This window comes from Protopterus annectens, chromosome 2.part2, assembly GCF_019279795.1.
Source record: "Protopterus annectens isolate FY-2018-M chromosome 2.part2, PAN1.0, whole genome shotgun sequence".
In the NCBI taxonomy this organism is placed as follows: Eukaryota; Metazoa; Chordata; order Ceratodontiformes; family Protopteridae; genus Protopterus; species Protopterus annectens.
The window spans coordinates 547,169,756-547,192,100 of NC_056730.1; the positions used below are offsets into that span (position 1 = coordinate 547,169,756).

At 47.5% G+C, this 22,345-nt stretch overlaps 1 protein-coding gene across 1 annotated transcript in view; it reads right to left on the minus strand.

Moving 5' to 3' along the window:
- Positions 1-22,345, minus strand: part of LOC122795708 (30S ribosomal protein 2, chloroplastic-like) — a 1,331,913-nt gene that overhangs the window by 973,039 nt on the left and 336,529 nt on the right. Inside the window, exon 4 of the mRNA XM_044064010.1 lies at positions 154-258. Within this exon, the coding sequence (XP_043919945.1) occupies positions 154-156 (3 nt within the window). The 5' untranslated portion in view covers positions 157-258. The remainder of the gene's footprint in view (positions 1-153; positions 259-22,345) is intronic.

Consider the following 22,345-nt stretch of genomic DNA (forward strand, 5'->3'; position numbering starts at 1 on the left):
ATCATTGCTCTAAATGTGAAATTAAAATGAATACAAACACAACCAATCTTTAGTAGTTTCTCTCCAGTGAAAAGCTAGTCCAACTTTTTTCATGCATATATTAAAATAAATTACTGATCAACAATATTGCCCTCTTCGCTAATGCAAACGTACCATCAGTAGAAGGATTTGTACTCCCAGTAGCTCCTGCTCTGCATCTTCACAGGTGTTATCAATCCTTAGAACTTCTCTAAATGAAGCTATTGCTTCAGAATACCGCTGTAGGGAAGAAGAAAAACTGGTTAGTGAACAAGACAATGCATGCTCTTCACTGCAATAAGATGTTTTCTTCATTTAACCACTACAGATCTTAAAGATGTCCTCCTATGAAGACAGCAAAAGCTGCATGCAAACAGGGAACACAGACAACAGAAATTCCAGTGTCTCATCCAATACTTCAACCATAAAATGTGTTAAAGGGCTATATAAAAGCCATCTTTCAGAAGTCTGTTTAAATATAATGCTCATAAACACAAATCTATAGTTAGCACCCACCAGCCTCCTCCTCTGAGGCAGTACAGTGACTCTTGTGTTAAGAATCTACCTTGCTGCTCCAAGGTCCAGTTTTGATCTTGAGTTCTGGTAAGTGCTTCAGTGTAAAATGGAGGTTCTGTGCATATTTGTCTGTCTGCATGTGTTGGCCTGTGAGTGAGTATGCTGGTGTGTGTACACAAGCACTTTTTTTTCTGGGTAATCTGTCTGCATGCATGCTCTCCCCTTGTCTATCCAAGAACATGTAATTTTTCCTTCTCCAAAAAACATGCTGGCTCACTGACTATACTGTGTATGCATGCTTTACACACTCACACAAACACTATACACATGTATAGATATCTACGTAAATGAATATGTGTATGTATATATGTATATGTGTATATATGTGTGTGTGTGTGTGTATGTATATATATATATATATATATATATATATATATATATATATATATATATATATATACACATATACATGTAGTAAACTCTAGTTTATGGTAATTATCCAAAGTACACTTCAAATTCTGTTCTCCTATATGAAATATATTGAGCAGAATTACTGAAGTTAAGACACTTAGAAAAGGCAAATGTTTTGGGGGGGAGGGGAGAACCTAACTTAAACGGGTCTCTAATGATCAAAATCCCACTTACTCAATTTTGTTAAGACGGAGACAACAGCGCCGAAAAAGAAGTTATGTACTCACCATAATGTTCCATGTTGGTAGTCCATCTCACCCTTCATTTTTACATATAGGTTCGGAGCCGATCCTTGGCTCCGACTAGGCCGATTTTCAAGCTCGAAGACTTCTGGTTGGCTCGTGGCTAATCAGGTATCCCATGGTGCACCAGTGCAATCCCTAGATCTTGTTTGCTGCTCACTAGCAATAGAAAGAGATAGAAAGAAACCCTTAACCAACAAACCAATACTAAAGGGTTGCCAACCAAAACATTTATAATATTACCTCCAGATCTTCCAGGATGGTGGCAGGAGGGAGGGTTGGTAAAAATGAAGGGCGAGATGGACTACCAACATAGAACGGTATGGTGAGTACATAACTTCTTTATGTTAGGTAGTCCAATCTCACCTTAATTTTTACATATGGGACAGCGTCCCTAGTGCCTGATTCTTGGGTAGCTCATTCGAAGATACTTCTGAGCACCGTGGAGCCAAAGGATGCTCTACCCGTAGAAGCCAAATCCAACTTATAATGAGTGATAAAGGTGTGAGGAGTAGCCCAAGTAGCTGCTGTGCAGATATCAACTGGTACCCTGGCTTGGAAGGCTGCAGAGGTAGACACAGACCTGGTAGAGTGAGCTTTGATCCTGTGGGGTAAGGGCCTGCCCTCCGAGCTGTAGATGAAGGCTATGCAACTCTAAATCCAGTTAGACAATGTCACCTCAGAAACTGGCAAACCCTATCTGGAATCAAAAAAGGAAACAAACAACTGGTCTGATTTCCGCAATTCTTTGGTCCGTTGCAAACAAAAACGCAGCTGTCTGTGAACATCCAACTGGTGAAAACGGTATTCCGCTGCATTGCCATGATTGGGAAAAAAGACTGGCAGTTCAATGTGGCAGGGGAACAAACGAAGGGTTGGTATGCAAAGAAACCCTGTCTTTATGAAAAACTAAATAAGACGGTTTAATAGACAGAGCATGTAGCTCAGAAACACGTCTGGCTGATGTAACAGCTGCCAAAAACAGTGTCTTCCAAGACAAATACTTTAAGGAAGCTGAATGAGACAGTTCAAAAGGAGGGGTTGTTAGTTTGGACAACACAAAATTAAAGTCCCAAGAAGCCACAGGTTCCTGTAAAGGTGGTCTCAGCAAGGTGGCTCCTTTCAAGAAGGTTTTACATAACTTATGCGACATAAGGTTAACATTGGAGATCCCAAATAAAAATGTGAAATAGCTGCCAATTGTACTTTGATAGTAGCTGTGGCAGAGCCCTGCTGAAAAAGCGTCAAAAGGAATTACGGGAACGGGAGCGGTGTAAGGATCCACATTCATCTTTTGTGCCCAAACAGAAAACCTTTTCCACTTACTGTCATACAGCCTTCTGGTTGATGGTTTGTGTGAGGATAAAAGAATATGGGACACTGACGAAACATCATGAAGCCTGACTAGAGATGGAACTGGATCAGCCAAGCTGTCAATTTGAGGGTGTGGAGAGAGGGGTGTAGCGAACCAGACATGTGGGTCGGTAGATCTGGAACTGGGTCCAGGATCCAAGGATCGTCCAAGAGAAGAGGCTCGAGGAAGGGAAACCAGACCTGACAAGGCCAGTAAGGAGCAATGAGAATCAACTTGCTTCCCAGTCGGTTGGCTTTCTGTATCACTTTGGGGATTAGAGGAAAAGGAGGGAAGGCATAGAGAAGTCCCGTGGGCCAATGGTGTACCACATCGTCTCTGGGTGTTTCCTCCAGAGGGGGAATTAGGGAAAAAATAACTGCCGCACTTGGCATTGACTGGACTGGCAAAAAGGTCGCAGCAAGGTTGTCCCCATTTTAGGAAAATCTGTTCCACTATTTTCCATTTCAGAGACCACTCGTGGGGCAGCAGGATTGCCAGACTCAGCTTGTCGGCTATCACATTGGTTGTCCCCGGAATGTGCATTGCCACCAGAAAGCGCTGGGAAGAAATCGCCCATTCCCAAATTCGCATGGTTTCTCGACAGAGTGGGTAAGATCTGGTACCGCCCTGTTTGTTGATATACCACACAACCGACATGTTGTCAGATTGTATCGCAATCATCCCTGGAGGAAGAAGGTCCTGAAGTGCTTGCAACGCCAGAAGCACCGCTCTCATCTTCAGAACGTTGATATGCAGATGAGTCTCGTGTTCTTGCCATGGGCTGTGGACCATCCTGCCCATATAATGCCCCCCCCCTGACCTGGGAGGCATCCGTGGCCACAGTGGCAACGGGTTGGGCAGGCACAAAAGGAGCTCCTGTGAACAGATTGTTGGGGGCTATCCACCAGTGAAGGTCCTTTTTGCATGATTCTGTTAGCAGAATAGAGTGATTCAGCGGTAGGTATTGGAACGACCACTGGGAGAATAGGAGCCATTGAAGGATTCTCATATGTAACCTGGCTAGAGGTATTAACAGAATGGTTCAGGTCATCGTTCCAAGAAGATGAAGAATCCACTTTGCTTTGACTTTCCGAAGTGGGAGTAGTTGCTGAACTTGTGAGATGATGTTTTGAGCTCTTTCGGCGGGAAGGCGAACTGTCATATTCACTGTGTCTACATCTGTGCCTATAAAAATCACAGATTGCGAAGGCAGTAATGCAGACTTTTCTCAATTTATGGAGATCCCTAGCTGTGCACAAATCTGGATGGTGATGTCCCTGTTTTGGAGAAGTAGATGCCTGGTGGGGGCGGTCAGGAGCCAGTCCAAATACGGAAACACCATGACGTCTCAGGTGAGCTGTCATTACTGCCATGCATTTGGTGAACATCCTGGGAGCTGTGGTGAGACCAAAGGGCAGAGCACAAAACTGATAATGGCTGGCTCCCAGCTGGAAGCGCAGATACCTCCTTGACGCCTTTGTCCATTTTTATATGGTAGTAGTCGTCTTGGAGATCTAGACAGCACATCCAGTAGTCTTTCCCTAACAATGGGAGTATCGACTGCAGTGTTACCATCCGAAACTTGCCCTTTTTCACAGATTCGTTTAATCTGCAGAGGTCCAATATTGGCCTGCAGTCCCCAGTTTGTTTTGGGACTAAAAAGAACCTGGAGAAAGTTCCGGATCCTCTCTGGCCTGCTGGCACGGGCTGGATGACTCTTTTTGAGAGCAACTTGTTGATCTCCACAGTTGCCTGATCCCTGTGATTGGGTGGAACATCTGGGATCTTTTTGGAAACAAACGGAGGAAGGGAAAAGGGTATGCTATATCCTCTGGTAACGACTCTTTGTACCCACTTGTCTTGGGTTAATTTTAGCCAGGCTTCTGGATACAAAGAGATGCGACCCCCGACTGGCCCCAGAGAGACACAGTCGGGCCCCACATCAGGAGCGCTGATAAGGCCGCCCTCGAAAGGAACCAAGGCCTTGCTGATACTGCGGACCCCCCCTGCCACTAGGGCGACGTCTACCATTTCCTCCTCCTCTGACTCTAAAGGAAGACTCGACTCACTCGGTGTGTCTGGAAAGGCCCTCTGGGACTTTTTGAACCACATTTTACCTCCCCTTTGACCGTTGGGGTATGGTCGAGAGGGGACGGTAAAACGGACTCTCACGGCAGAGAGAGTCTTTCCTTCCTGTTCACACCGAGTGAGTGTATCTTTCACCTTGGAACCAAACAAGGAGGAACCATCAAATGGGGCATTGGTGAAGGTGGACTTGAACGGCTCCGCAAAATTACACAAGCGCATCCAGGGCAACTCCTGAACCCGCTGATCTGCTTGCTCCATCAGCCACATGAGATATGAGCCACATGGAGGAGTTAACTACGGAATTTAGGATGGACAACTGAGCAGAGATCCTATCCGGGACTCACTCAGGACAAGCACCCTGTATGGAATTCTCCTAACTCCTTGAGGAGATCCCTCTGCAACCTCGTGAAATGGGTAAGATAGTTCAGTTATTGAAGTGTAAAGGCCACTGAACTAAATACGCGCTTCCCAAATCTGTCCATCTGTCGAGACTCCTTGTTTGGCGGATGTACAGAGGAAGAAGTCTCCTCTGACTCCTTCTTCGTGGCTGCCGCCACCACCATGGCATCTATGGGAACACCCTTAGACAAGAATTCTTTCCCAGGAGGGGCAGACAGGAACTTATTTGGTCTTCTGGGTACTGGCTCCACGGCATCGGGAGTATCCCACACCTTCCGACTAACCACATCCATTAGCTCATCGAAAGGTGGAGACACCCAAGAGGCAGAGGGTTGAGACCCGAAAGCCTTCAGGTACACCGACTCCTCATCAGAGGGGTTAACAGTGGGCCATTTGCACCTCTGTTTAAGGATCTATAGAATGTCCAAAAAGGAGACATCATCAGAGGACGACTTAGGGGACCCCTCTGATTCATCGAGGTCAGTGTCCAATGTCAGAGTCTCATCCTGGGAGTCAATATGCTTCCTCTTGCATACCCTCTTCCACGGGGGCACCTCAAAAGGACCTTCTGGGGATGCCACGGAAGAGTGGGGGCCACCAGCCGGTGGTTCCTGAGGCTGTGGGTCTCTGCTGTCTCCGGAGAGAGTAGGGACGGAGACCGAAGTGGGAGCCCTGGGGGGAAGAGTGCTTGTACCACTGGCAGGGCTGTAGATTATGAAAGCACACTCATCACCACCTCAAAAGCAGATCTCTCCGGCTCCGAAGACCGTCCCCGCTCCGAAGAGACAAAACACGATGCCGGAGCCAGAGCCATCAGCTCCGAGACAGAAACAGGGTCTGAGCTTACCCTGGCGGAAGCACCGAGAGGAAGGCTCAGAACCAACAAAGATCGATTCAACCCCTTGGCGCAGACAGAAGAGCTTCGTCCCTGGACACGACAGATGGAGCCGAACGTGTCGGTGCCGAACTCGGCTCCAATGCAACAGCAAGGGGAACCGGAAAGTACAGTTTTGTACCTACCATAAATGTAGATGTTTGAGTGCTAATACAGCTGCAGTCATAACAGATGGGTTTTCCTGCCGTCAGGCAGGTCCTCGGTCGGCCGAATTCCAAAGTCTAGGTCCGGCATCGGATGCTGTCGCTTCTTCCCTGACGTCAGTGCGACAGGGGTATAAAAGAACCAGCCGATGCCATTTTCTTCAGTTTTTCTTGCCCCAGATGTCAGGTGCCCCCAGAAGGAAGGCAAAACATAAATTTATGTAATAATGCAATGCAATATAATCATAAAACAGTAGTTGCAAGCAAATACACCATAAAAGAATACCCCAATGACGTTGTATGAGGAGGTGTTAGCCATTAGGTCTGTCCCAAGAGGGGAAGGAGGGAGGGAAACCTGTACTGCAGCTGTATTAGCACTCGATCATCTACATTTATGGTAGGTACAAAACTGTACTATGTTCATCGTGCATACAGCTGCAGTCATAACAGATGGGTAAAAAGGGGTGGTAGGCACTAAGTGGAACTAGGAGGGGCCAGGATGCCCTGCAAGACTGCAGTGGCAAAGCCCGCTCTAGATTTGGAGTGTAATGGTAGGTGATAGTGCTTGGAGAAAGTATGTACAGAACTCCAAGTGGCTGCTTCCAAAATATCTTTGGTAGGAACCCCCCTGAGGAAAGCTGCAGAGGTAGCTGTGGCCCTTGTGGAGTGAGATCTGATGCCTGTAGGTACAGTTTTACCATGAAAAGAGTAACAAAAGCGTATACAGTGGGCTATCCATTTTGAGATTGTCTGTTTGGAAATAGGCTTCCCTTGAGCACCTGTAGCATAGGACACAAAGAGTTACTCTGATTTTCTGAAAGACTTTGTTCTGTCCAAATAATAACGGAGCTGTCTGTGAATGTCCAAGGAATGTAGTAATCTCTCCCCTTTGTTTTGTGGATTAGGGTAAAAGGTAGGTAAGTGGATAGCCTGATTCAAGGCTACCCTGGATACTACCTTTGGCATAAAGGAAGGATTGGTTCGTAAGGAAACTCTGCCCTGATGGAAAATGATGAAAGGCTGCATAGCCATGAGGGCTAGTAGTTCCGAAACCCTGCGTGCTGAGGTGATAGCCAGAAGGAAGGCTGTTTTCCATGACAAATATTGCAGTTCTGTTGAAGCAGCTGGCTCAAAAGGAGGCAGGTTCAGTTTTTCTAGAATGAAATTGAGGTCCCAAGCAGGTACTGGTTGCTTCCTTGGGGATTTTATGTTCTTAGCCCCTCTGAGGAACTGTCTTAAGAGAGGGTGAGAGAATAAAGGAGGTGTTGTATTCCGCAGAAATGGCTGAGGCATGGATGTTGATGGAGGAGAATGAAAGTCCACTGCTTAGCATCTCAGCTAGGTACTGTAATACTTGAGGTAAATTCAGTATTCCAGGATTCTGACCCTTTTTCTGATTCCAGGCACAAAACCGTTTCCATTTTGCGGAGTAGGCTTTTCTAGTAGAAGGCCTTCTGGCCTCCAAAATGACATCCTGCACCTCCTTGGAGAGTAGGGTCTGTTGTGAATTTAAGGAATCCTCCATGCATCTAGATTGAGTGTTTTCAGCTGACTGTGAAGAGTTTTGAAGTTGTGCTGAGTCAGTAGAAGAGGCATTAGAGGCAGGATCCATGGTGGGGAATGCGTCAGGCTCCTCAGGAGTGGGTACCAGTGTTGTCTTGGCCAGTCTGAAGCAATGAGAATCATCTTTGGTTTGTCTGCTCTGGCTTTTAATAGAACCTTGGGCAGCACAGGAAGAGGTGGAAAGGCATAAACTGTCATTGTTGTCCAACTGAAAGAGAGTGCATCCACTTTCCAGGCCTGTGGATGAAAGGTCCTTGAGCAGAATTTTGTCAATTGGTAATTTCTGTGGGTGGCAAAGAGATCTATGTCTGGCCTTCCCCATGCTTGAATTATCTTTGTAAAAACTTGAGGATGCAACTTCCATTCGTGTGGATCTGTCATATTTCTGCTCAAGTTGTCTGCCAGCATGTTTTCCGTGCCTGGCAGGAACTGTGCTTGAAGTTGGATTTGTAATTCCAGAGCCATGTTCCATAGAGACATGGCTAGCCTGCATAGGGGATATGAATGGGTTCCTCCCTGTTTGTTTATGTACCACATCACTGTGGTGTTGTCTGTCCTTAACAATAGCTGTCCTGGATGCAGTAGGTCTTTGAAAGCCATAATAGCATTTATTACTGCTAGCATTTCCTTTTGATTGATGTGTAGGTGCTTTTCTTTTTGTGACCATTTGCCCTGAATGCACCGATCTGTCATGTGCGCCCCCCCAGGCGTAGTCCGAGGCGTCTGTTGTGATGACTTGATTTGCTTGAGGCTTGCAGAATGGGAGACCTATGTTTCTTTGGCATGCTTGAGCCCATCACAGAAATTCCTTTTGAAGACATGGAATCAGTGGTATAATTGTTTCCAAACTGTGGCTGTGTTGAGACCATAAGTTTTTTAGGTACCATTGAAGTTTCCTCATATGCAGCTTTGCACATGGGATTAGCAGAATGCAAGATGCCATGAATCCCAGAGCCTGAAGGATTTTCCTTGCAGTCAGCCTGGTGAGGGTTGCCAGTTTTCTTAAGTATTGAGTTAGTTGCCTTTGTTTCTCTGGCGTGAGGTAGGCCATCTGGGTGTTTGTATTCAAGCTGGCACCCAGGAAAATTATTGTTTGAGAGGGTATTAGTCTTGATTTCCTTTTGTTGACTGTGTATCCCAGAGAATTCAACAACATTATTACAAACGCCAGGTGTTTCAAAAGTATGTGTTTGCTGTCCGCTTGGATCAGGCAGTCGTCCAAATATGGGTATATTTGTATCCCTTGAAGTTTGCAGAAGGCAATTACTGATGCCAGGCATTTCGTGAACACTCTGGGCGCAGTAGATAAGCCAAAGGGCAATGCAGAGAACTGATAATGGGTTGAACCTGCAAGAAATCTGAGGTATCTTCTGCAATCTTGTCTGATTGGGACATGCAGGTATGCCTCCTTGAGGGCCGATGTTACCAGCCAAGACTCCTTGCCCAGCATGGGAAGAAGCTGCTGTAATGTGAGCATCTTGAATTTTAGTGCAGTAAATATGTGTTTAGGATGGATAGGTCCAAAATAGGTCTCCAATCTTTGCCCTTTCTTGGTACCAGGAATAGTCTGGAATAAAAACCTAGACCCTGTTCTTGTGCAGGTACCTCTTGAATAGCTTTCATGTCCATGAGATCTGAAATTTGTTTTTGTGCCTCTGCCCTTTGATTGTGTGGCAGGTTTGGCATGCCTCTCATTTTTGGAAGGGTGTGAAAGTGAAATCTGTAGCCTCTGTCTATGATGTCCAGGATCCATTTGTCTTTTGTGACAATATGCCAATTTTTCGAAAATAATGCCAGTTTTCCGCCTAAAGGTGCTGCCATTTGAGCCTTGCTTGGCATGCAAAGGGGAAAGTCATTGGTTCTGCTTTCTGAATGGCTGTGAACTATCCTAACCACCTCTTGGTGTAGGTGCTTGCCATTGTCTGCCTCTAAATGATCCTTGAGATTGCCCTCTACCCCTCGGGCACCTTTATCTACCTCTTTGAGGTCTGTCCGTGGCTGGAAAGGACCAATTTTTTGAAGGCCAATTTCTACTGAAACGTGGTGGTTGTACCTGTAGGAAATCTTTCACGGTTTGCATTGATTTTGCCTTTTCCTCCATTTTCTTTAATACCTCCTCAGCTTTAACACCAAACAATACATCTTTTTGAAGAGGTGCATCTAGTAATTTTGCTTTGACATGATCTGGTAAGGTTTGCTCTTTGAGCCAAGCATGTCTACTTATGACTGATCCTGTAACAGCATCTCTACATGAGGCCTCTAAAGCATCAAAAACCACATTGCAAGGTATGTTTACCCACTTGCTCTGTACTATGCAACAAATCCTGCAACTCCTTCAAGTCTGGTTGTTCAGGTTGTGACATTTTGCTTTTCAACTGAGATAACAAAAACTGTTGATACTTTAACATATGGAACTGACAGTTTAATGCCCTCATGGTTAAGGTGGCCGAGGTGTATACCTTTTTCCCCCACCTTTCTAAAGCTCTGGAATCTCTCTCTGAAGGTAATGGATTTTTGGCAGTGGAGGCCTTAATTCCCTTGGGACCCTGTGAAATAGTTTCTGGGTCAGCCGCATGGCTTTTGTATAGGAATTGGTGTGAATCAGGAACCCGGTAATACCTGTCAGGCTTGACTGGAGCTGGAGGTAAAGAATCTGGGTTAAGGCTGGCCTCTGAATACGCATCATCTAGTATGTCCAAGACAGGAGGTATAGCCAGAGGCCTGTGCTGAGGGAGCAAGAGGAAATCCCTGAGCCTTTTCTTGGAGTCTGAGTACTCTTGGCCTTCCCAGTGGAAGTGTTCCCTCAAGGTATGCAAGGTTTCCCCAAAATAGTAATCCTCAGGGGAGGAGACAGAGGGAATGGACTCCTCTGCATCAGAATCTTCAAAAGGGGAGTATGAATGTTCCTGGTCCTCAGAATGTTCTGAAGTAATGGAGGCCTGGTCCGAGGAAGGGTATTCTTTCTCCACTCTGGGCCTTTTGTCTGAGGGGGGTTGAGAACTCCTGATAAGAGTAATCAAATCCTCAGCAATTTTGAGCATCTGCTTTTTAGGCATGGGGCCTTGAGTGGGGCCCTGTGAAGCTTGTCTTTTAGTATGCATGGCTGCTTTAGATTTAGTGAAAGCCTTAATGGAAAAAGAAGAAGGAGGCCTGAAGACACCTTGAGAGGTGGCAGGCCTGTCTAAACTCTGAGTTTCCCCGCCAAGAGTGGCTTCGGTATCTGTAGTCGGGGTGTGGGCCGAAGAGCCTGTGACCTCGGGTACAGAAGACACCGCTAATGAAGTGACATCGGTAGTCAGGGGCTGCATAGGCGCCTCACTGAGAACCGGAGCACCTGTAGTCGGCTTTAGCATGGTGTTGGTAGAAATCACGGACCTTGTATGTCGGTCCTTATCTTTGCGTCTTTTACTCAAAACTGGAATCGGAGTATCCGAAGACATAATGTAATTAAACTTTTTACCAAAATAGTGTTGGGCGAACTCCGCCCGACGGTTAATAGTGCATATGTTGAATGTAGCACAAAAACGACAGGCCGAGACGTCGTGGTCTGGGCCTAAGCAAGGAATGCAGAGGGAATGGAAATCCTTATGTGGTATTTGCTTCCCACATGAAATGCAATTATTAACTTTGTCTGACATCGGTATGAGGCAAGAAAAGTTTCCCCAACGGCGTACTTAGCTTTCAAGAAGTCTTCGGTTGAAATATATTCGTAATCTCAGGAACTGGCCGACCGGCACTTGCAAACTGCTTCGGGCACTGCGCGGCAAGAAAGACAGAAGAAAATGGCGTCAGCTGGTTCTTTTATACCCCTGTCGCACTGACGTCAGGGAAGAAGCGACGACATCCGACGCCGGACCTAGACTTTGGAATTCGGCGACCGACGACCCGCCTGACGGCAGGAAAACCCATCTGTTATGACTGCAGCTGTATGCACGATGAACATCCGAGGGTTCCTCCATTGGTAACAAGCACTCAAGCTCCGAAAAACCAACATGGTTCAGAGCAGGACTCAAGGATGGAGACAAGACTGGTTCGAGTGGCTCCAAGGCCGACTGGGTTGGAGCCAACAAAAATTTAGGCAGGGCAGACGACTTAAGAAGTCTCAGTACTACCCTCTCCACATCTTCTTCCAAAAGACTCCTGAAAGACCTGGAAGATAAGGTTGGGGATCTCAACCTAGCAGGCACTGGGGATTTGCCCATTACAGAGACCAATCGAGACTCTATAGACCAGCTCCGAGAAGCAGAGTCAACTGCCTGCAAGGATTCAGCAGTCGGCACCGAAGTAACTGTGACCGACTCCGAAACCACAGTGCTCTCCTTTGGCTCCGAAGACTGAGGAGTCGAGGAGGCAGGTTTTATTAATTTGGCAGGCGGCTCCAAAATAGTAGCTGGTGCCGGAGAAGGCCTTTTTGAACCTTTAGCTTTTGAATCCGATCCTGACTTAGATGACTTAGTAGAGGAAGTAGAAGAACCAGACAAAGCTTCCTCGAAGGTTGGCCTCAACAGACCCCTGAGTATCAGTTTGTTCTTTCTCTCCTGTAACACTCTAGGAGAGAAAGCATGACAAAACAAACATGATTCTTGCAAATGGATAGCTCCCAAACAGTAGGCACAGCTACTGTGGCCATCGGTCAGACATTTTCTGGGAGCACTTCATACATTTTTCAAACTCAGAGGGTTTGTGCTCCTTGCTATCCTTAGACACTGCAACCCACAATCAATCAACAGAAAAAAGAAAATGAAAATGACTGAGGACTAGGTCCTCTAACTAAAACGGGCCTAGTCCTACAGACGAATTACACAAGGACTAGGTCCTCTAAGTTAAACGGGCCTAGCCTGGTGTAAGACAGAAACTTGATTTTCCACTAAACACTAGACAGATTACTCACAGGAGAATATTTTAAATACAATACAGTGGAAGCAACACGAGGACTAGGTCCTCTAAGTTAAATGGGCCTAGCCCTGTGAAGAACCGGGTCTAATAATTCCAACAGACCAAGAAGGCACAGACACACACACACACACACACACACACACACACACACACACACACACACACACACACACACACACACACACACACACACTCAAGGGTAGCAATTAACAAGTGTACGAAAACTAAGACTTTAGCGGGTCCCCGCTAAAGACCACCAGTCAACAATAATCGCTTGACAGGAATTAATCAACAGGAGCCCCTACTGATTAAAAAAGACAAACTAGTAGAACTAATTCTAGGCACGAAAAAGCAAGTGTGTCTAACTACTGAAAACAGGAGACTACTATACTAGTCACACAAGGCCACAAAGCAATTTAGGTAAATCTTAACTGTAAACAACAGGAAAAAAGGCAAAGCCGCCAAAACTAATGGTTTAGAAGCGCAAATGCACCTAACTACTGGTACACAGGATACCCCTTAAAAGGTCACACAACAACCCCACAACAATAAAGATAAGTCCTATAATGCATATATTCAATAATTAAGCACAGAATACTAGAATAATAAAAATTTGCAAAAACTTAGCCAGAGCCAAGAGAAGCACATCCGAACTCGTCAGCGCGGCAAATGAGATCTGGGGATTGCACTGGTGCACCATGGGATACCTGCTTAGTCATGAGCCAACCAGAAGTCTTCGAGCTTGAAAATCGGCCAAGTAGGAGCCGAGGATCGGCTCCGAACACATATGTAAAAATGAAGGTGAGATTGGACTACCTAACATAGAACGTTATGGTAAGACATAACTTCTTTATCTGATGTTGTCAATCTTCACCCAATCCTTGACAGTGGGACAAAGTCCCCAGCTACTTTAGCCTCGGGAGGTCTCTCAGAAAAATATTCCTCAGCACCATACAGCCAAAGGATGCTTGTACCCTTGAGACCTGATCCAATTTGAAACGTGTATGATGAGAAGACCAAGTGTCTGCTGCACAAATGTCGTCCAAAGAAGCTCTGGCATGAAAGACTACAGACAAAGCTGCTGCTGCTCTTGTAAAATGGGCTTGAACTGTTTTTGGGAGTTGCAGCCCCTTAGAATGATAGATGAATGTGATGCAGTCTCTAAGCCACTTGGCTAGGGTAACTTTAGAAACTGGGTTACCTAGATGGCGAGAAGAAAACGCCACAAAAATTTGGTTTGATTTCCTAAATACTTTAGTCCTGTGAAGATAAAAATGCAGTTGTCTGTGCATGTCAAGTAAATGGAGAGCAAATTCTTCCCTTGTTCGAAAAATTAGGGAAAAAAGACTGGTAACTGTAGAGTTTGATTAATATTAGTCTTGGATACCACCTTGGATAGGAAGGAAGGATTAGTTTGAAGCACAACTTTATCCTTATGAAAAATTAAGTATGGTGGTTCGCATGATAGAGCCTGAAGTTCCAAATCTCTCCTTGCAGAAATGATAGCCACCAAAAATAAAGTTTTCCAAGATAGATGTTTTAAGTCACAAATTGCTGATGGTTCAAAAGGGTTTCTGGTCAGGGCCTGAAGAAAAAGAAGTTATGTACTCACCATAATGTTCCATCGGAGTAGATACTTCATTTGTCTGCAACCTGTGGGTGTCGGATCCGACCTCGGAGCCGATCCGGCAGCTTTCCAAGCTCCAAGATCCGAGCTCCTAGCTCCTCCCCCTACCCATAATCCTCTATTACCAACCACATTACCTCAGATCGTTTTTTTTGCCTCACCAACTTGAGACAGAAACCAACTCCGAATGATCAGAAAAATTCCCGACAGGTTCGGGGGATGGCAGGGGGGGTCGGTTGCAGACAAATGAAGTATCTACTCAGATGGAACGTTATGGTGAGTACATAACTTCTTTATCTGAAGTAGTTACTTCATTTGATCTGCAACCTGTGGGACAGAGTCCCTGTGGACAGAGTCCCCAGCTAACCTACAAGAACCTGGGTGGTCCTTACGGAAGGATATTCCGAAGCACCGCGGAGCCAAAAGAAGCCCTACTCCTGGAAATCATATCCAGCTTGTAATGAGAAATGAACGTATGAGATGAGGACCAGGTAGCTGCTGAACAAATATCGTCTACTGGAACCCTAGACCAAAAGGCTGTTGAGGTAGCTACAGATCTTGTGGAATGAGCACGGACGCCAACCAGAGCTGTCTTACCAGACGAAGTGTATCCCAGCATAATGCACTGACAGATCCAATTTGCTACAGTCACTTTAGCAATTGCTTTGCCCATGGCTGACTTTGCATAAGAAACAAACAACTGGTCCGACTTGCGAAACTCTCTAGTCCTGTGCAAGTAAAATCCAATTTGTGCAACGTGTATTCACCTTTGTTGTGAAAATTTGGGAAAAATACAGGAAGATTTATTGATTGATTAATATTTGATTCTGTAGCCACCTTAGGCAAGAAAGACGGATTAGTCCTTAGGGACACTCTATCCTTGTGAAAGATAAGGTACGGAGGTTTGATACACAGAGCTTGCAATTCTGAAACCCTCTTGGCTGAAGTAATAGCCACCAAGAAAGCCATTTTCCAAGATAAGAACTTCAACGGAACCGAGGCCGCAGGCTCGTAAGGTGGTCTCGTCAAGGCTTGCAAGACCAGAGTGAGATCCCACGGGGGAACCACAGTCTTTACAGGTGGTTTCAAAAGAAAAACGCCTCTTAAGAAGGTTTTGCACAACTTTGTAGATGCTAAGGAGCCTATGCCGTCCCCCACATGAAAGTGGGAGATGGCCGCCAACTGCACCTTGACTGTGGAGGCACTTGCTCCCTGCCTAAAAAGCAGGGAAAGGAAGTCCAGAATAGTCGGAATAGGGACAGTAAATGGGTCCAAGTCTTTGTCTTTGGCCCAGATGGAGAAACATTTCCATTTACTGTTGTAAAGTTTTCTGGTAGACGGTTTATGAGCCGCCACCAGAATGGCCTTAACAGGGGATGAGATACCGGGAGTCCTAGCCATTAATGGAACTGGATCAACCAAGCAGCAAGTTTGAGATTGACCAGGTTTGGGGTATGGCATCTCGCTGGATGCGAGATTAGGTCTGGACTGGGATCCAGAATCCATGGAGGAGCCATACTGTGAGACCGCAGAAAGGGGAACCAGATCTGTCGAGGCCAGAATGGGGCTATGACGATAACTCTGCTCCCCAACCGACAAGCTTTCTGGATGAATTTCATCATGAGTGGGAGGGGGGGATAAGCATAAAGGAGTCCGGGAGGCCAAGCATGGACTAGAGCGCCTCTGGGGGTCTCCCCTCTGGGGAGAACTATCGGGAAGTACTCGCTGCATTTTGTGTTTAAAGGAGAAGCGAAAAGATCACAGCGAGGCTGACCCCATTTGTGGAAGATCTGCTTCGCAACAGATGGATTCAGAGACCACTCGTATGGAGTGAGGAGCACTCGACTTAGCTTGTCCGCTAATATGTTGGACCATCCCGGAATGTGAGTTGCTATCAGAAAGCGGTTGGTTGAAATCGCCCATTCCCACACTCTCATGGCTTCTCGACACAGAGGATAAGATCTGGTCCCTCCTTTTTGTTTATATACCAGACTACTGACATGTTGTCCGTCTGGATTGCAATAGTCCCCAGGGGAAGAAGGTCGTGGAGAGCTTGCAACGCCAAAAGCACCGCCCTCATCTCTAGGACATTGATATGCAATGCGGTCTCTAGGGAAGTCCACATGCCTTGAACGGATCTGCCTGAACAATGCCCCCCCCCACCAGAGGCTAGAAGCGTCCGTGGTTAACGTGGCTTCGACCGGGGGGATCACAAAGGGCCTCCCTTCTTTGAGTTCCTGTGTATGTAACCACCACAGAAGGGAGTCCCTGCACACCCTGCTCAGGGGTACTGGCGTGCTTAACGGGTGGATCGAAAGGGACCATTGGACTTGAAGGGTCTATTGTAATATGTGCATTCGCTAGCGGGCATGAAGAGAGAGACCGATCGCTGCTGACATAAACCCCAGTGCCCTCAGGACTAACTCCGCTGGAGGAGCAGGGCTCCGAAGAAGGGCTAACACCTGATACGACAAGTTGTTCAGCCTGACAGACGTTAGAACAACTCGGGAGATTCGTGTATCTAACCTGGCCCCTATGAATTCTAGGGCTTGAGTGGGGCACAGGCAGGATTTCTGCTCGTTCACTGAGATACCTAAGTTGTGGGCCAGAGACAGAGCATAATCTCTCGCCACACAGAGCTGATGCCTGTTGGTCGCGGTGAGGAGCCAGTCGTCTACGTAGGGGAAGACCTGAATGCCCTGGAGTCTCAGGTGGGCTGCAACCACTGCCATGACCTTGGTGAACACTCTGGGGGCTGAGGTGAGGCCGAATGGAAGAACCCTGAATTGATAATGACTGGCTCCGAGCTGGAAGCGGAGAAACCTCCTGGATCGTCTGTTCATTAAGATGTGGTAATACGCATCCTTGAGGTTTAACGAGCACATCCAGTCGTTCTCCCGCAGAAGGGGGAGAATTGATTGGAGAGTGACCATCCGGAACTTTTCCTTGGGTATGAACAGGTTCAGAGCGGAAAGGTCTAAGATGGGTCTGAGGTCCTCCGTTTTCTTTGGCACCAAAAAGAACCTGGAGTAATAACCCAACCCGGACTGATCTGGGGGGACGGGCTAGATGGCTCTTTTTCTTAGCAGCTTTGAAATCTCCAAAGCCGCTGCCTCCCTCTGATTGGGTGGGACATCGGGGAGACGTCTGGGTTTGGGGGGAAGGTTTATGAATGGAATGAAGTATCCTCTGGATATGATCCGGAGCACCCATCGATCTGTTGTAAAGGACTCCCAGTTTGACAGGTGCTCCGACAACTGCCCCCCAACTGCCTCCAGAGAGGGACAGTCGGGCAAGCCCTCAGCCCGAAATTACGCGGCCCCCTCTGCCTCTGGGCCGGCGTCCACCGTGTCCTCCTCTGCCTCTAGAGGACGAGAGGTCCGCAGCAGGATGGGATTGCTGAGACATATGGAACCACAGCTTCTTTTGCCCCCTCTGATTCCTGGAGAAGGATCTTTGGGGATAAGAGAAGCGGACTCTGACGGCAGACAGCGTCTTCCCGTCCTTTTCGCTTTGGACCAGCGTGTCGTGAACAGTTTTGCCAAACAAGGCAGACCCGTCAAAAGGGGCGTTCGCGAAGGACACCTTGAAGGGATCCGTGAAGTCGCAAAGACGGAGCCAGGAGAGACGTCGCAAGACGACCCCGGCTCCGCTAGCTATAGCGGCTCCCTCTGTTGCATGGGAGAGAAGCCGCATAGATGTATTGGAGATGGATTTCAGAGTGGCCATTCGAGTCTCAAAAACCTTCTTGTCTGGAACCGACATGGACTCCGGGTGGGGGCTGCAGCGTATTCCTTAATCAAGTCTCGCTGTAGCCTAATGGTATGTGCCATATAGTTCAGCGCCCTTATGGAAAAGGTCGCTGAAGCAAACATCTGCTTCCCAATCCGGTCAAGCGCTCGAGATTCCTTATCCGGCGGGTGAACCGAAGAACTCTCCTGCGCGAGTTCTTTCTTGGTGGCCACCGCCACCAACATAGCATCAACGGGGGTTCCTTTGGCCCAAGACGGTCTATCTGTGGGTGGGCTGAGGACTTTATCGGGGCGCCTAGGGATTGGCTCCACGGTGTCGGGCTCCTTCCACGCCCTGGTGGTAATTAAGTCCACCAGGGGGTCGGCTGGAGGGGACACCCAGGAGGTAGATGGGCCTGCCTCAAAGGCCTCCAGGAACACGGACTCATCAAGGGAGGGCTTTTGGGCTGACCACCCCCCTCTGATACGCAACATTTCCATGATGTCTCCAAAGGAGACATCTTCAGGGGGTGACCTTGGGGAACCCTCCGTATCATCTAAGTCTGTGTCTGTGGTAACGGACTCGGGGGAGTCCAGGTGCCTCCTTTTGCACCGATGTTTCCGAGGGACCTCCTCGGTGGGGCTGTCCGAAGAGGGCTCGTCCACGGGTTGTTGTTCCTCCATGGGAACTAGCTGGAGGGCTTGGGCAGGCTGTCCCGATGGACGGATGATGGAAGACAGGCCCTCATACAGTGGGGGTACGGGTGGATCCGAAGCCCGGCTCAGGGATCTAGAGGACCTCGACAGTACCCTCTCCACTACCTCAAAAGCCGAAGGAGAGCCACTGTCGCCAGCGTCTGAGAGCAATCTCCTCGGATCAGAGGAAGGGATCGGGATAAGAGCCGATGCAGTCGGCGCCGAGGCAGAGGTGTGCTCCGACGCCAACAGCGCCGAAGACACAGCAACTCCCTCGGATCCGACGCTCAGTCCTCGGCCCCGAGAGCTCGGGTCCGACAAGCTCAAAGGTATAGTTGGCGTCGAAGAGACCACAGCTATCGGCGCCGACAATTCCCCGGGTCCGAAAGGGCCTGGATCCGATGACTCCGAGACCCAAAAACGAGTCGGAGAAGGAGTGATCGGGGCAAATATGGGGGCCGCACTCCCCCCCAGAAGGGGGGGGAGGCAAGAGCATCCCCATCTGCATTTGGGTCTGCAAGAACCGACGCATCATCCGATCCATATCTGCTTCGGAGATGCTTCGGGTCGACCTGGACGAAATAGTAAGAGGCAGGCCGGGAGGGGCGCCTCGAAGATCTTGAGGGAGACCTATCCTCCTCCTCTGGCTCCGGTGAGAAACAGGGCGAACGGTGCCGAGAAGAGGGGGATCCGGAGACCCTCGAGGGAGACTTAAGCAGTTTCACTGGCGGAGCCGAAGGATGAGGTTCGGCCCGCCTTTTGTGGGACTTATGTCCTTCCTTATCCTTGTGCCTCTTCTCTCTAAGGGAAGAGGCACTAGTTTCCCCAGAGCTCAAACCCGAAGAGGGAGGTTGAGTCCCGGGTAGAGCTAAGGGGATAGAAGGCGCCGAAGCAGCTGGAGCCAGAACGGGAGAGGAAGAAGAAGCTGACACCTGGGGGAGCTTTCCTGCCAGGATCAGCTTGTTCTTCCTATCCCGAAGTGCCCGGGGGTTAAAGGCCGCACAGATCTGGCAGGCCTCTGACAAATGGGTTGTCCCCAGGCACAAAATGCACTGAGTGTGGCCATCAGCTGGGGAAAGCTTGTGGCCACACTCAGTACATTTAGAAAAAATGGCCTTAGGCCCTTCAGACATTATTCACACACACACCGAAACACTAGGAGGGGGAGGGGAGTGAAGGTAAGCTAGTGATTAAAATTAACAAAAAGGGACCAAAAACTAGCACAAGAAGTAGAAAAAGGGGCTAACACACACACAACGACAACTTTGTTTGAAAAAAGTTGGTTTAAAACCAGCAATGATCTCACCCAGCCAGGAGCTCTTCACAGGGAAGCTTCTTCAGCCGTGGCAAAAAACGATCTGAGGTAATGTGGTTGGTAGTAGGGGATTATGGGTAGGGGGGAGGAGCTAGGAGCTCGGATCTTGGAAAGCTGCCGGATCGGATCCAAGGTCGGATCCGACACCCACAGGTTGCAGATCAAATGAAGTAACTACTTCAGATCCACAGATAGATCCCAAGGTGGAACAGATTCTTTAAAAAGCAGTCTTAGCATTAAGAGGCCTTTTAGGAAAGCTTTACACAATTTGTGTGACATTAGAGGTTCACCTTCCAGTCCTACATAAAAGTATGAAATTGTAGCTAGGTGCAATTTAATTCTTGACGTAGAGGAACCCGACTGGTAAAGTGAAGCTAAAAAATCTAATACTTTGTGGCTAGGACTGGAACAGGATCTATTTCATTGTCAAGAGCCCATCTAGCAAATTTCTCCCATTTACTTTTGTATAATCTTCTTGTACATGATTTGTGATGAGCGATTATAATTTGTTGGACAGGAAAGAGAAGGATGCCTGGCAATCATGGTAACTGTAGAAGCCACGCAGTGAGTTTGAAGTTTTGGAGATTCAGATGCACCATGTCCTCCAGGTGAGACAGTAGATCTGGAACTGGGTCCAGAATCCATGGTTTCTGAATCAAATGAGGCCACAGGAAGAGAAATCAAACTTGTCGAGGCCAGAGGGGAGGAATGAGGATTACTGAGTTTTCCATCCTTTTGGCTTTCTTCAGGAATTGTGAAATGAGAGAAATTGGGAGAAAGGCATAAAGCAGTCCGGGAGGCCAATCGTGGAGAAGAGAGTCTCTGGATGACTCCCCCTGAGGGGGGATTAGAGTAAAGTAACTTCTGCTCTTGTTTAGAGGAGAAGCAAAGAGATCGCAGCAAGGTTGGCCCCAATGGTGAAAAATGTTGTTCGCCACTGCTGGATTGAGAGACCACTCGTGAAGCAAGAGAATAGTTCTGCTCAATTTGTCTGCTATCATGTTGGAGCTCCCTGGAATGTGCATTGCTGTGACAATGCAGTTGGAAAAAATTGCCCAATGCCAAACTCTGAGCGTTTCTCGACACAACGAGTAAGATTTGGTTACCCCTTGTTTGTTTGTGTACCAGACTACTGACATGTTGCCCATCTGAATCGCTACTGTTAGTAGGAGGAGGACATCCTGGAATGCTTGCAACGCTAATAGCACTGCCCTCATCTCTAGTACACTGATGTGCAAGTTGACCTCAAATTGAGACCACATGCCTTAGACTGTCCTTCCCAGACAATACCCCCCTCCCCACTGTCTGGGAAGCATCCATGGTCACTATGGCTTGGGGCTGGGGGAGACTGAACGGGCGCCCAAAGAGAATCTGATTTCAGTGCAGCCACCACATCAGGTCATGTTTGCAGCAATCGGTAATGAGAATTGGCTGTGACACTGGTTGGTATATAAGAGACCATTGGGATGCTAATAGCCATTGCAATATCCACATGTGTACTTCGCCAAGGGAACTACTGTGATTGCTGCTGCCATGGAACCTAATGTTTGAAGAACTAACTTCGCTGGGACTTTGTTGTAGCATAGTAATTGACCGACCTGGGATCTTATATGCTGTAGCCTTTCCAGAGGGGGAGATGCAATTCTCAAGACCGTGTCTAAGTGAGCTCCAATGAAGTCCAGATGTTGAGTGGGTTGAAGTGTGGACTTTTCGAAATTTACAGTTATTCCTAGAGATGAACAGAGATGTATGGTGTAATCACTTGCCCGTTCTATCTGATGCCTGGTGGTAGCAGTGAGGAGCCAGTCATCGAGATATGGAAATACTCAAAACCCTTGCAGTCTCAGATGAGCTGCTAGCACTGCCATGCATTTGGTAAACACCCTGGGGGCTGTGGTGAGTCCAAAGGGCAGTGCTCTGAATTGGAAATGACCGGCTCCCAGCCGGAAGTGCAAAAACCTCCTGGAGCTCTCTTCCATTTTTATGTGGTAATAAACATCTTGGAGGTCCATAGAGCACATCCACTCATCTTTTTCCAAGAATGGAAGTATTGACTGAACGTGTTCCTATTAGAATGACGAAAACGCATTCTGTCAAATGCGTTTTCGTCGACACATGTAGGGTGAACAGGCAAAACAGCAAAGTGGCTGTTCAGCGAATTCTTTCCCTGGGAAAGAAGTCACTTGACCACTTCATTGCTTTGCCGTGTTCTGAAGTGTAGTGTGGTCCCTTGTCCGGTATAGCTCCTGAGCGTGACTGTGCAACAGTTACTGACTTAGGGTTAGAGTGCGGGTTAAGGTAAGTGCATATGTATGAAAGTGTTTACTGTTTTTTTATTTTGCGTTAGATGTATGGTTGAGTTAAGAGTGTAAGTGTTTTCAGCTGTTTACT